Source organism: Agelaius tricolor, unplaced genomic scaffold (genome assembly GCF_023055355.1).
Source record: "Agelaius tricolor isolate 1412-34295 unplaced genomic scaffold, bAgeTri1.0.p SCAF_9, whole genome shotgun sequence".
Taxonomy (NCBI): Eukaryota; Metazoa; Chordata; class Aves; order Passeriformes; family Icteridae; genus Agelaius; species Agelaius tricolor.
Window position 1 is genome coordinate 5,102,021 of NW_027269269.1, and position 14,926 is coordinate 5,116,946.

The following is a 14,926-nucleotide window of genomic DNA, read 5'->3' on the forward strand; positions in this document are numbered from 1 at the left end:
GTGGGAGATCATGCCTCTTTGCAGAATTTCTAGCACTAGTGTCTTTGCAAGTTTATTCTGAGTTATGGGGGGAGAGGCTGGCAGCTAAGCTGGGAGGGAATTTGTGACCTCCATGTATAATAATGACTGTACCTGTTAGAAAGATGAATGTAAGGTGAAGATTGGCAGGAGATATTTGGGGGACAGATTGTCACTTAGGGAACGCCACACATTCTAGAGCTGGGTCTAAAATGTATTTTTTTCCTCTCCAGGTACCTAGTGAAGGCAGGGAGTATGACATATGGGATGACTCTTCTGACTGTGAGGGAGTGCTGTAGTCAAACACAGCTATCCCAGAATGCTAGAGTATTAAAACCAGGGTTGATACATAGGTTTGAAATCTGTCCTGCTTAGTAAAAGTGGAATGGAGAACAAACTGAACTGCTAGGACTGATAGTTTGTGGCTGCTTAATTATTAATATGCTCACTGGATTGGACATAGTGCAGAGAATAGGCTAATCTGGGATCTGAATGTGTTTTCGTTAGGATTGGCATCTTCTACCCTAAATGGCTCCCCAGTATTATTCCAGTTTTGTACCCTTAGCTGTCTCTACATGGATTTGTGCTGCACTCTCGTTTACAACTTACACTGTTTCAGGCTGTAAATTTCCAGTCTGATCAGCTGGAACACAACCCTAATAACAAACTGAACTGAAAAAAGCACAGACTTCCAGACCTTTATTCCTCCCAATTTGGTGAAGTGAGGAGGAGAGAATGCGAGGCAGGGCAAAGCCTCATGCAGAAGTTAAGGTGTGAATGTACTCTAGCTTTTTACAGTGGTACACTGCTTTGTGTTCACTCCTTTTCTTCACAGGATGAAACTATATATTCACCCCTTACTCTTAAGAGTATCTTGCTCCTTCATCACTAGTGAGCTTGGAACTTGTTAGTTTGCAGTATTGTGTTCATGCATGTATTGCCTACTTGTACTGAGTTTAATTTGCAAATTTATAGTCTAATCACTCAGTCTTGTAAACTCCTTCTGCAAATGCTTGTGCTTGTAATAATGATGGCAAACTTAAATTTCATGAGCTAACTTTCATGTCATTTATGAATGGATGTAACAAAGGGCACGGCTGTCTGTGAAACAGCCAGCCTATTCCAGTGAGTAAGAACTGACTGTTCTTCCTACCTTCTGCTTGTGAAGGCTGTCTTCTTGTTTCCAGTATTCTCATAGTTCTTCTTGGGGTTTTTTGCTGTTTCAAGCATTTCTTACTACCTGGTATATCCATATTGAGTCCTTACTTTCTCCTGTATGCTACCTGTAAGGATCTGATCTTTCTTAGTGCCAACTTTGTATCTCTTTAGCATTCTGACTTCTGTTTTACTATCTTCCTTTGAAGCTGAACCTAGCTGTAAAGGAGTTCTTGGGTCTTGTTGCTCTGGCAGGGATGTTGAGTTTTGGTATGCTATTCATCACATGAGAGAGGTTCTTTGACAAAATCTTAAGATTTTTGAACAAGGTCTTGCATGCAACGTCAGAGTAAATCAAGGTCCCACCACTGTCAGTTCATTTATAAAATGGGCACTGGGCAAATGTTGCAAAATCAAAGTAATTTTCTGTTAGAAGGAACCTGTGGAACTCATTTGGCCCAACCCATTGCGGGACCAACTTGCATCAACTTGTGCAGAATTTGTGCAGCTGAGTTTTGGGTAAGCACTTCTGGTCTCTCTGGGTAACGTGTTACAATGTTTGATTGCAGTCATTGCAACTTTTCCCTAATATCTAATTGGAAGTCTCTTCTTGCAACTTCAGTCTTCTTGCCTGCTGTCCTACCAGCCTGCACCTCAGAGAACCTGGGTGTTCCTTTCAGGTAGCTGAAGACAGTGGTTGGTGGTCTCCAAATAGCAGCAATGTACCTGGGGTAACTGCAGCTTTCTGGCACTATTTTATGTTCCCTTAGTCCTCTTGATTTCTCTAAACATGTAGTTATTTAGTTTATCAATAAAAAGAAACAAAATAGCTGCATTATGCCCATGGATAACAAGTCATATGTGTGAAACATGGTTGGCACTATTTGTATCAGCTCTTCAAACTATAGCATTAAAGTTTAGCTTTATTCAAAGTCTTAACAAATGCACAATGGAAGTGGGCAGGCAACTTATTTGAAATTTACTTTAATTTTCTCTTGAAGGAAGGTGATGGAATAGAGTGAAACAATCTTGACTCACAGCCTTATTTCAGCAGTGAGCAGACAACTTTATGACTGAACCACGTTAAATTTAAGAAATGCTGCTTGGTGCAGCTTTGAATGTGGAAGGACAAAATGTACTAATTATACTAATGTATACTAATGTAAATTATAAGTGCAAATGTTCTTACTTTTAGTTACTTAAAAAATTAAATATTGGTTGCATTAATCTTAGTTGAATATAGAGGACTCAGTTTTCATGCTTATGATATAACCTACTCATTAGCTTATTTCAAAATTTTCATGAGAACTCCATTTATTTACCCTGGATTTCAGTTGGTTAAATCTTAACTTCTTTTCAAATCTGGCCTTTGTAGAATAAGCCCACTTAAAGCTTTAAAAAACTTCTTGATGTTTGCCCTCCATGGGTAAATTCTTCAGACAATTGCCATCTAAGTAGTTTTCATAGGACATAACTTAAAACAGAAGGGATAAAATAGTAAAAAATGGAACTTCCTAAGTTATATCAGTGAAGATACAAATGGGAAAAAGATGGAAGAGATCTTTAGAAGGACTGAGAAGAAAATTTATAACAGTGATGTCTTGAACATTTTAAAAGGTTATATATTCTCTCTCCTGAGCATTTTCATGAAGTAACTTGTCTTGCTTAGTGTGCTTTACATCAACTTCAGAAGGAAATCAGTCCGTGTTTTGCTCTCAATCTAAGTATTCACATGAGTTCACTTCTCAGAACTTTCCTGTGCTACTTGGAATAAATGCATAACCTATAGCATGTAGGTGAATGTACGCTGCAAGTTTTTATATCACTTAAAAGCTTTAATTCTGAAATAACTTTTCCATTAGCTGAAAGCTCCATGGAGATAAATTAATGGATATGTTTGTACTATAATGTTCCTGGTGTGGGACTATCATGGGTGAGTGAAATGTTTATTTTTGTGCTCTTAGCTTTCCTGCATAAATATATGATTACTTTTGTTTTCTGTCTTTATGTGACTACTGGGTACTAAACATCTGAGTTCTCCTTTGAGTATTAAAACCAGTTTTTAGTGGATATGTGTCTAGTTCATAAATAAGATAAAATGAAAGAGGTGCAGCACGTGTATGATCTTTTACCACAACACTAGTAAAACAAAAGCAAAGGTTTTAAATTGAACAATTTACTAACAGAAAATAAAGTTTGCTAGCTGTCAGAGGAAGATTAGATGGATAACCATTGCTAAGATATTACTCTGGACGCCTGAGCTGCTGTGTATTTTGGTGACTTGTGAGGGCTGGCTGGGCTGGTTGAAGATGGACACAAAAGGTCACTGAGAGGTGATCTCTGAACCTGTCTGTTGTGCTGTGGCATTGAACAGAACAGACTGGGCAAGAACAGACTGGTGTAAGCTTTTAACTTACACCTTGTGTTCTTGAAGTATTTATCCTTTTTACTTTTGAAAGAACTCTGCCTAAAAGCCTTAGAACAGTATCTTCATTTCCTGCCCACCCTTTAAAAAGAGAGGGTGTTCTGCCCCCTCTCTTCTTCCCCCCATTACACCTGCACAGGCTGTTGAGCTGGTGATAACGACACTAATAGATTTTCAGCCTGGTATCTTTCAGATCTTGCTCGCTCTTTCATCTTTTCCAGATAGACATATTTTTAAAAAACAGTGTTAACAGCTTTCAAAAAGTCTGGTGGTGCCTTCAGGGTGCAAAATCAGCATCGACTTTGGAGCTTTGTCAACAGGTGTCCTGTGTCTCTGGTCATAGAAGTTAGTTTTTGACTGTCTCTTACCAGTTTCTGCTTGTAACTTTTGTTTGGCTTTCCTGACGTCTTTCAAGAACCCTTTTACTTCTGGGGATGAGGGAATGTCTGCAGACAGGGGTGAGGATATCTTCAGCTGCCCTGAGCTCATAGGCTGGAAGACCGTACTGTTTTGGAGGCTCTGTTAGTCACAGATCTCTGTGAAAACAAAACTGCTGGCAGCAGAGTGTGCAAGCATTGCAGTAACATGGCTTCTTCTGAACTGAGCCCTGGACAGACAAACATGGGTCTGTTTGCTCTCAGCTGGGCAAATGTAACCTTAGGCCTGGTTTTACCCTACAGAGCTTAAACACTGGCCTGAGGCACCAGAAGTTGTGTTTTGGCTTTTGAGGGAACAGGTTTTAGGCATGGCACTTGACTTGCTGTCTTTGTAGAAGTCTTGAGAAAATTCTTTCTAATTTTAAAGGTTTAAATGATCAGATCTTAAAGACTTGCTGTAAAACATTTTATGAAGTCAGTGTCTGAGTTGAACTGAAAGATGATGTTGAGCTTGCTAGTGTCACTGTAGTGGTGCTGCTGCTGAATGGACTTATGTCCTTCCAAGTTTTTTAACATTTATTTCCCATCTATTCTGTGCATATAGCAGCTGGTGTGATCTACCATTACAGTCTTGAATATGGTTTTGGTCCTTGTTTCAGGAAGTTGTCATTACCAAAACTGTCATCCTGCCTGACAACTAATCTTGCTCTTCAGGTTCTCTTCCATTGCTCCCTCGTCCCTTTTTTGGGGTGGTGTTGTGTTTCCATTGCCTTTCCTAGATCGCTTTCCCTATTTTTCAGGGTGGATGAGATCAGGGTAGAGGAAAACAGAAAATCCAGTACTTTGAGAGAAGATGTAGGGAGGAGGAGCAGGTCAGTCAACTAGTTTGAGATCTTATTGCCCTTTCCTGAGGGAACAAAAAGGATCTTCAACTGTTGCAGCCTGATCGACTTGTCTGTCTTTTGAAAGTTTTGTTGGACATGTGAACATCATGGAAAATGATGGATCTTTTCATGCCATGATACTAACAGGAGAAGAAGCAAACTTGTCTTCATTTGCTGTATTTGCTTTAAACAAAAAAACAGCCAAAAAGCCTCTCACAGAAACCCCTCAAACCCTCCCAAATTTGTGTGATTTTAGAAAATGTAGTTCTGAAAACTAGTACCTCCACAAATCCTGTTTTTTTCTGCTGAAGGTTGAAAGGATACATGTAATTCGGTCATTTATTCTGAACAGTATAAAATGGCAGTAACTTGATATTTTTATTGGTCAGATTCTTTATCAGAGTATGTTTATGAAATGTAGGAAAGTACAAAATGTTTCCATCCAAGTGCTGGATTTCACCTCTGTGTTTACTTGCACAGTATCTTGCAGTCAACAGTATTTCATGTCACTCAAGAGGTAGTGATTCATGAAGCATCAGATTTCACGCTCATATGAGCTCATATGTTCAAGACAAATAAGAAGTTATTACTCTAGGTCTAAAGTGATTTATAGCCCTAATTTTTTTTTTTTTAATTAGGTTAGCCTGAAAGTGCTGGTGCCTTTACCTGATTTTTTATGACTGCTTTTACAAGAAGTTTCTTTAGCTAGTAATGAGACCAAAGGCAGGCAGGATCAGTCATACCTAGACAACTGTCTGTCAAAAATGTGTTAACCTGTTCTTAAAATTCTCTTGTGGCGTGATTCCTTCTCCTCCCATGTTCAGCATTTTGCTCCAGTGCATACATAACTCATCAAAAGTCTATGACTGAAGGTCTGGGATGGGAAACTCACATGCCTGTACTTTATTAATGTTTTTTATAATTGTGTCACATGGTGATAATATGGCATTCCCATGCCTAACAAACAGCCAGTCTGCTTTTCAGTTAAAGGAGCTTCTGCCCTTATGATGCCTTTGTACCCTTGGTTTACAGGATAGCAGTAGTTAGTAAGATAGTTCAGGTTCAAAATAAAAGTCTCGGTTGCCAAGGTTGTATATGCTTGGTTTGGACTAACTAGAGTTGGTTTACACCTAAGGGGGCTTTTGTTGCAAGTGATACTTTTGTTCATGAGTTGGTTTTTGTTCATGAGCTTGAAACCATCTTGGAGGAAGTTATGTACCCACTTAGTGGAATGAGTATCTGCTGTGGGAAGGGGGGCACAGGAAAAAAATCATATGTAATGATTTTGAATTTTGTGAAATTACCAAATCTATTAAAATGTATTAAAAATATATATTAAATGTATTAAAAATATATATATTTGAGCTAAGTTCTATTGGCTAACAGTAATATCAGAAGCAAAATCGATACTTCTATTTAATAATTTGTTCTGATATTAAAAATACAGTTTTATGTCTCTGCTTGTTTTACTAGCTTAACTCCCAGCCTCTGCAGTCAAGATGTGACATTTTTTAATTGCAGGTGGCGTAGTTCCCCAGGTTCGTGTGTGTGACTCTTGTTTACTGACTGGCGTGCACTTTAGTATCTGACATGGAATACAATAAAAAAAGCACTCAAGTTTCCTTAATAGAAGGTGCATCTTCACTCTTCCAGAATGGAGATACACACCTAAACCCTGCAGGAACAGAACAAACCAGCACATCAACACAAAAACCTAAACAGAAATTATAATAATTAGGAGTGAAATATTAATGATAGTAGTGAACATTTTAAACCCGCTTTTGCTTAAAATATAATTTGATGTGAGTTCAATAAAATGGTGACTGAAACACAGCAGTCTATATGCAAGATGGAACAAATAGATGGAATTTTGCTTTGCTAACTTCAGTAACCTCGACTTTGCCAGTGATATTGGAGGATACAGAACTGGTTGTCAAATGGCAGGGTTTAATTTGCAGAGAGCTTATTTTAGCATATATACTTTTTTCAGAGGTTTTTACAAGAATCCTTTATTATATTATTTAGATACGGTAAAATTATAGGGAATAATTGTATTTGACTGTAGAGTTGCTATAGATAGTAATTTGAAATCTCTATTTAATTTCATTAAATTTGGAGGTCTCCTTTTCAGGTGTTTTTAACATCTGTCTTAAACAGCATTCAGGTTATGTGTATAAAAAAACCACAGGCCAAAGCCTTTTGTAGGTTTGTATTAATCAGGCTTTGTTTTAGAAATAAAACATTCTCAAGTGACTTGTTAGACTGAAAGTAAAACAGTTATGCCTGTCTTTTCTGCAGAGTTCTTTTTCTAGTGGATTATAACTATAGAAGATAATGGAAGTATTTGTAGAAATGTATTAGGCACCAAGCTTTCAGAAAAGCTCATTTTCTGACATGTAGAACTCTTTGTCTCTCAATCCTGTGGAGTTCTTTATATTCCCACAAAAAGCTGGATATAATGTGGTTCCTGTTGCAGGAGTGCTGACAGTCTGGGTCCAGCTTGTGGGATAGTTTGGTGCTTTGAAAGCTGCTGCTATGTTCTCATTCTGTGAGAGGAGAGGATTGCTGTCACTTGACTCCGGGAACTGTTCTACAGGAGTGCCTTAAAAATGTCAGCAAAATCACAGCACTGACAAGCTGAGGCTTCTTAAAATGCTGTAAGTTTTACATGTGTGTAAACAGGGCAGGGGCTTGTAGCATGTTTGGAGATCCTCACTTAACTGCAGAAGATGAGGATTCTTGTTGCAGTCAAAGTGGTCATGGCTCCTAAACAACTTACCTGCTGCTTAAAACCTTACTGAATTTACTGGGAAAGGGGAAGTTGCAGAACTCTAGTAAAGAATTTTCTACCTCAGCTGGCAAGGACACAGGATGCTCTTGCTATAGCAGCTGTGGCATGGCAGTGAAATGGAACTCTTGGGGGTTAGGTGATATAAGACAAAGGTGAATAGCTGTGGGAGGGGAATAAGGTGTTTCTTGCTCTCTCTTGGGTTGATTGAGGAGCCAGTTGAGATCTTGTGGGTCAATGTTAGCAGGACCACCAATGTGGGAGACTTTGTGGTAGATGTCTGCTATGGACCACTTGATCAGGAAGAAAAGGCCTTCTTCAGAAACCTCACATTCACAGGCTCATGTCTTCATGGTGGGGCTTCAACCACATCAATATCTGCTGGAGGGACAGCTCAGGAGAGCACAAAGAATTCAGAAGGATTGTGGAATGCATTCATGGTAACTTTAACACAGGTGGTTGAGGAGTAGAAGGGAGGACATGTTGTGCTGGACCTCACAAACAACGAAAACTGTTTGGAGATGTGAAGGTCATGGGGAAGTCTTGACTATAGTGACCATGAGAATGGTGAAGTTGAGGATCCTTGAGAGGACAAGCAAGACAAAAACTGGGATTACAGCCCTAGACTTCAGGAGGGACAACTTTGGCCTGTTGGGCCAAAATCTACTTGGAAGAGTCCTGTGGTATGGGATAGACTCCTGCAATGAAGGTGGGTCCAGGAGAGCTCAAGGCAGATCTGTCTTCACTTGCAGGAGTGTATATATTATCATAAACCTTCATATTAATATTGCCAGGGAAGAAAGACTTTCTTGTTTGTTTTGAATTTGCACCAGACAGCATCTAGTCAGGAGGTAGGAATTCATTGTTGTGCAGCTGTAGCTTTCAGACTTCTTTATTCAGCGATTCCTAATGCTGGTGACTACCATCACACTCCATACTTGTTATTGGGAAGGCTTGATGCTGCTCCCTGTGACAGCAGCTCCAGATGATCTTACAGAAAGTGCCTTGCTTGTTGCTGAGTGGCTGCTAATCTTTGATCTTCTGCATAGTTTAAATGTCTGGCTTTCATCTTATACTGCTTGTGTAGGATGTCTACTTATTTTAGACCATACCACTGTGTTGCAGGGCTTTGTTTCAGGCCATATTTTCTTTCTTTTGCCTCCCAATAGTAATAAATTGCTCAGTAGCAATTCTCATTGATAGTATAAGGAAATGTTATTTTGCAAGATAGTGTTTTGGGGACTGTTTTCCTAGAAGTTACAGAGGAGTTGCTATCTTGGCTTATTTGAGAATGGATGGGAAGAACCTGGGGAGATGCCAGCATTTAAATATAGGAAAATGAAGTTGTGCATTTAGATGAGCGTGGATGAATGTGGGAGTACAGATGGTGGGTGCCATGGTGAGAAAGGCCTATACAAAAACACAGAGACGCTGGATTTAAACAGATGAAACTCACTGGCTTTCCATGTACAGGGGTTGTGTCATTGAGTGCAGTTTCTTATTTAGGGACAACTAGACCTCAATCACCATGTGGTGTATCAGTTAGCTAGGGAGGAAGTCTAGCATGTGTTTATCTTTGTGTAGTTCTTTACTGGTTCCAGTAGCTGTGGTGTGTTCTCTGAACATGTATTTGAATAGTGAAATTCCTATTACATCTAGGCCTTTAATTCAATACAACACTTCCAGGAGGGGTTTTAAAAATTAACAGCTGTAATGTTAGGCATGTCATCAGGCTCTTAAGAGATGTCTAATAAAGTTTAAATTAGAAGCCAGATTTGTAGCAACCTTAGGTGACCAGGCCTTGGAATAAAGCTTTACTGTTCTCTGCAAGTGAGAAGTATGATCTTCCCTAAGAAAAGGGCACAGAAATATACAGTGTCACTTAAAATGCATAGTGGTGCATGCTAACCTCTTTGCACTGATTCTTTGAGAGAAACTGTGGTAGCTTTAAACCCATATCTTACCTGCTCTCTTTCTGATATTCCCTTTCTCATGGTAAACAGAATAGCTTCAGACCTCTCCAGGCTTTAAAACTGACTGCAAGTGAGGTTCCTGTTTAATGGATTGTTTAGAGCTTAATTTTCCCCCTGTTCTTCAGGGAATTGATGTCTCTTAGAAAATAATTGCATGCTTGAGAACAGAAGCTTTATTGCAGTGGTCCAACAACCTGAATACAATTGTGACACTATACAAAATATTCCAAGCAAATGGCCCATTCAGAAACCTTACATAACCATGGCAGGTTTGAGTTACCAGCAGATTTGAGTTTGCCTGTTTGATTATCATCTGATGTGAGAGCAGGCTTAGAGTTTCAAGTTCACAAACCTATTCAAAGCACCTCTTTTATTAGCTTGAACAGTATCTGCAGAGTTCTCATCATCTTTGGCTTTGCTAAAAGAAACTATTTAAACTTAACCAACAAGCAGGGATTCTGGAACTATGAGCAGACTATCATTTTGTTTTGATAAGGCTGTCTAACACTTTGGGCTCTATCTGGAGTTCTTAAATGACCCTGTTTATCTCTTTTGCATCATGGAACCTTTAGTACTGTTCCATGCAAATTATTTTTTAAGACTTCAAATTACTTTTAACCCATTTTTTGGTTTAAACACTCTGGCCCTGGGCATCCTTGCCACAGAGTCTGTCTGAAGCAGCAGATGTTAAATGTAAATTTTGGATTACATCAAATGTGTAGCCTTTCCCCCTAGCCTTGCTGTGTGTAGTTCAACATAACAGAAAGGACAGAATGAAGTACTGGCAGGTAGGGGAAGGTTAGAGTTGGAAAAGAGCAGGTATTTTCTGTGTGTTTTAAAGGGAAGGCAGAGGTTTTGCAACTTTGGGATCCTCTTTGGATTTTTCTAAACTCTTCCAAAACCCCTTGAAAACAGGCTGGCCTTCTTCCTCCATTTTCTTCTCATAGGGTTTTCTGTTGCTTGTGGGATCCACTGTAGTTATTATCCCATGTCCTTCTTCTCCCAGACTAGTGGATCTTTGCATGCTCTCCCTCAGGCATCTCCTGAAGATAACTTTGGGAATCCTGTGATTGTAGTTGTGGCTCTTGGCTCACATGTAAAATTTCACACAGTATGTAGATCTGAATGTGCTCAGTAGCTTTGGTAGGGGTTTTGATAGCATTCATTCTACTTCAGATGGTCTTCAGAAGTCTTTCTCAGTGACCCTCATACTTAAAATGCATAAGTATCTTCATTAATTTCAACTCTAGGAGTTGTTTAAGCAAAGGTTGCAGAGATGTACCTCGGAATCTCCTGCCATAGTTCTGGAGTTTGTAAGTTTTTCTTCCTTTGAGATACACCTGTTCATTTCCATCTTGTCTTAGAGAGAATACTGACTTCTATCATGTGAGATACTCTTAAAAAAAAAGTGGAGACCAGGTCTTATTCCTCTGTATTGTGTTATCTCCCTGTGTGAGGTAAAGTCTGTATTTTAGACAAAGCAGAATATTTTCTTTTGCATTAAATCTCCTGTAGGGTGTGGTGGTCCATCTTCTGCTGTACGTAAACTCTTGGGCTTTCCATTTCTTTAACTGTGGGGAGATATTTTTGTGTTACTGGCTCACTGGTATATCTAGGCTGATTAAAACAGATGGTTTGTGCTGAATTCCTAAGTGTCAGTCCAAGATGGGATCAGTGAAGTCTGAGATGTATAGATAGATACTATTGAACTACATAACTTCTAATACTGTTTTTTGGTTTTATTCCAGGAATGCACTCCAGAGAATCTGGAACTGAAAAAGAAGATTTTTGGTCAGTTGGATCTTATTGTGGGTGACAGCGTTATCTTGAGCAGCTCGACCTCTTGTCTCCTACCCAGCAAATTGTTCACTGGCCTTAAACATGTTAAGCAGTGCATCGTGTCACATCCTGTAAGTACGATGGCATGTTTCCTTTTTGTGTAAACTGCAGCCCAAACTCCTTCCTGCAGTCTGAAAGACTCAGAAGGTTATTTGGGGCTCTTGTGTGCAATTATTAGTGTGCAGGGCCAATTTTTCAAAAAAGCTGTAGTTTGGTTATTCTGCGAGCAGCAGCACTAATCTACAAAATTGAGAGGATGTAGCATGTTGCAGCTGTTGGATCAAGATATGTTCTGTGTGAGTAGTTGTGCTCATATCGTTGTGTGTTTCTCAAACTAGTGGCTTTCAAAATGTAGGAATTCTATGTTTTGTGTACAAGCTGATAACATTGCTACTTTATTCTTGTGTCATTGTTAGTCTTTTCTAGTATCCTTTCTTAGCTTCTGTTGGGTAACAGTAAGAATCCAAACACTGAGCTTCATGTGCTTGTCAGGCTATATTGATAAAAGATGGGAAATCTAAACTCCAGTTTCTTCAGACTTGTGATGCAGAAGCAATATTCCTTAATTTCTAAAAGAGGAATTAAGGAATGGTGAAAGGGAACAAATTGGACTTGGAGCTGAATTTGCATGCTTCATGACCAACCTGGACAGGGCAGTGATGCAAAAATGGAATGACTGGAGGTTGCAGTAGAACCTCAAAATGGTCAAAGGCACTTGTGGGCTTCTGTAGAGGTCTGTTTGGAACTGCCAGGCAGCATCTCTCCTCCACATGGAAGAGCATTTTATCTTGATCATCACTGGGATTCTTACTGCTTTTGTTTTCCACTATTCAAGAAGGTAATGAATTTGTTAACCCAGTGTTAGTTGGGTGGTCAGCTGATCAGTTAAAGAGGACTGTTGTCATGAAGAGAGGTGCTGCCCTGGTCTCTGCAGTTTGGTAACTACATGATATCTCTCCAGGGCATCCCTCAGAGTGTAAAGTAAATGTAAAGTAAAGTAAATTCCCTGGGCATGCACAAGAGTACAAAAATACAGCACTGCTTCACTGTAGTGTCTCTACAGCTACCTGTAGCCTCCTGCTGTAGTGTCAAAGCATTTGGTCAGTGCCTTTCTGATACACCTTCACCACCACTGTGCCTTGGGGTGCTTGTGTGGCAAGGGGAACAAAAGGCTTGGTTTGTTTTTCTCCTGTATAACAAGTTTTCAATCCCTTTTAATTATAAAAGAGGTCAAATTAAAATATGTATCTGTGCCTAGATCTAGCCTTTCTCCAGTCTAAAGTTCAATAGTTTCTTATCTCTTGCTTCCAGGGTTGTAGTCTTCTCTAGTGCAAGACAAGAGATAATGTCTCTTTAACATTTCTATCTTAAGTAACTATACAATTTCTTCTTTTTTAACCGGTTCCTGGCTGCATGATTGTCAGTCTTTGATTTTACTGTACTCTTTCTTACTGTTTTCCCAAGCTGGTCTGTACCAGTTGATTTTGTTTAGTCTGAACTGCAGTCTTTGTAGAAGCAACTCCTGAAACCAGGTTTGATCAGATCTGGAAAAGTGGTCTCTGCATAAACATTTTCTACATTTCTGCATTTCTGTCGTAAGGATATGTATTTTGTCAAAACGAACACTCTGGAGTACCTTAAAATGTCTAATTGTTCCCAAATGGCTTTGCAGTCCAAATGAGACTGTTTTTGTAGTAATCTCAGCTTCACTCAGCTGTACTGAGTGTACCAAAGAAGCTGTAAAGCAGTGTACTCTTCCAGGGGCCTTTCTGCATCTGCATCAGGAAACATGCTTGCTTTGTAGTAGTTGTTGGCTTTGGGTGGGTTTTTTTGTTTTGTTTTATTTTTTTACTAAAATCTTGAACACAATAGTAGGATTTGGTGGCTGCAGGAAGCAAGCAGCTCTGCAAGACACTGAAAACAAGTGTGGAATTTGATATACCAGAAGAATTAAAAGCTAAAGTTGTAGAGCCTCTGGCATGAGTGAGGGTGTTGAGATAAAATGAAATGAAGTGCCCAAAGGGCAGAAGCAGTTCATCCCTTTGCTTAACATGGTTCAGTAATTAGAAAAAAAAAATCTCACAGCACAGCTGTATGATAGAAAAGCAGACAATCCTTATGTTACAGTACAAAACATATTCAGCTGTTCTCTGAAAGCAGTTTCAGGCAATGGATCAATAGAGGTCTGCTGCAGGGTGGTTCTCTTCTCATGTACTGTATAGGCCTGCTAGACCACACAACTAGAAATATGGGGCTAGAGGAGACTGTGCCACTGAGTGAAGTCCCCTGTTGTACAGGAAACCCTGCAGTCAAATAACCTTAAAACTTCATAAAACTCTCTCAGATTATTTTTTTAACTCCACTACTGCTGTTATAAATTGTTTGTGTCTTCTAATTTTTGTTCTGATCTTATTACTGGTCCATTAAAATTAATATTTGTTTGTTGACAGCTTTTCTGTAACTTAATTCTTTTCAGCATTTTCTTTGTTATCTCCTTTCTTAGCTGTGTCTTTCTTATGCTAAGGTGACCTTCTGTTCCCTGAAATACTTCTCATTTTTAGAAACTTTCCCCCATTCCCTACTTCATCTATGTTCTACTACTTTCAGTTTTTACCAGTATCTATTTATCTCACTCCTGAAAAATTGCCTTCCTGTGTCTCCTCAGTGTGCTCATGAGCACACCCATATGCTCCCTGTGCCAAGTTCATGAAATGGAATACTTCAATAAGATCACTGTCCACAGAAATCTTCCAAGAAATTTTTAATTTTAGCCTTAGTCTCTCTCAACAATTAACCTGTCCTCTTTTTGACTGGAACCTGTGATATACTTAAGCCTTAGAGAATGTCTTGATGCTTGCAGTGCTTTGGGTCATGCTCAATTGCCTGGCACCACTGGATGGTGTCCATCCACCACACCGTTCTCAGCATTGCTGATGGCAGTGCCAAAAATACTGATGTGAGAGAGGCTGTGTTGGGACACAAGGCCCTCTAAAAGGAATGAAGTGTGTTACATCAGTAGTTAGAGCACATGTCAGACCCTGCAGGAAAGGGAACCATGTAAATACTGAAAAGAAAGAACATGCAGGGAGGAAAGGCTACTTGCACATTCCTGTGACTAAATCCTGTCCTTGCATTTACAGGAGCACAGTTAAGAGTAGTTGACTATAGGGAGCATGATGAAAGAATCAGTAGTTAATTGCCATCCTTCAAATGTCAGTGTTATTCCTGGTAGTAACTTTATTATATGTTAGCCCCTTTTATTGCCTGGAGCTAGATGGAGAGCTGAATTTAGCACCTTTAAGAGTACAGCTGAAGGACTGCTACTTTGGAAAGAGAATGCATGCAGCTTAACTGTCTGTAACTGTCTATGACCTGAAGAACTTTTAGCTCTTTCCAGGATGTTCTTTAGGATTTTTTGGTTTTTACTGCAAAAATACATAACACAAAGGTCTTGACTTGATGAGAAA

At 39.3% G+C, this 14,926-nt stretch overlaps 1 protein-coding gene across 1 annotated transcript in view; it reads left to right on the forward strand.

Moving 5' to 3' along the window:
- Nucleotides 1-14,926, forward strand: part of CRYL1 (crystallin lambda 1) — a 50,185-nt gene that overhangs the window by 10,128 nt on the left and 25,131 nt on the right. Inside the window, exon 4 of the mRNA XM_071434096.1 lies at nt 11,369-11,530. Within this exon, the coding sequence (XP_071290197.1) occupies nt 11,369-11,530 (162 nt within the window). The remainder of the gene's footprint in view (nt 1-11,368; nt 11,531-14,926) is intronic.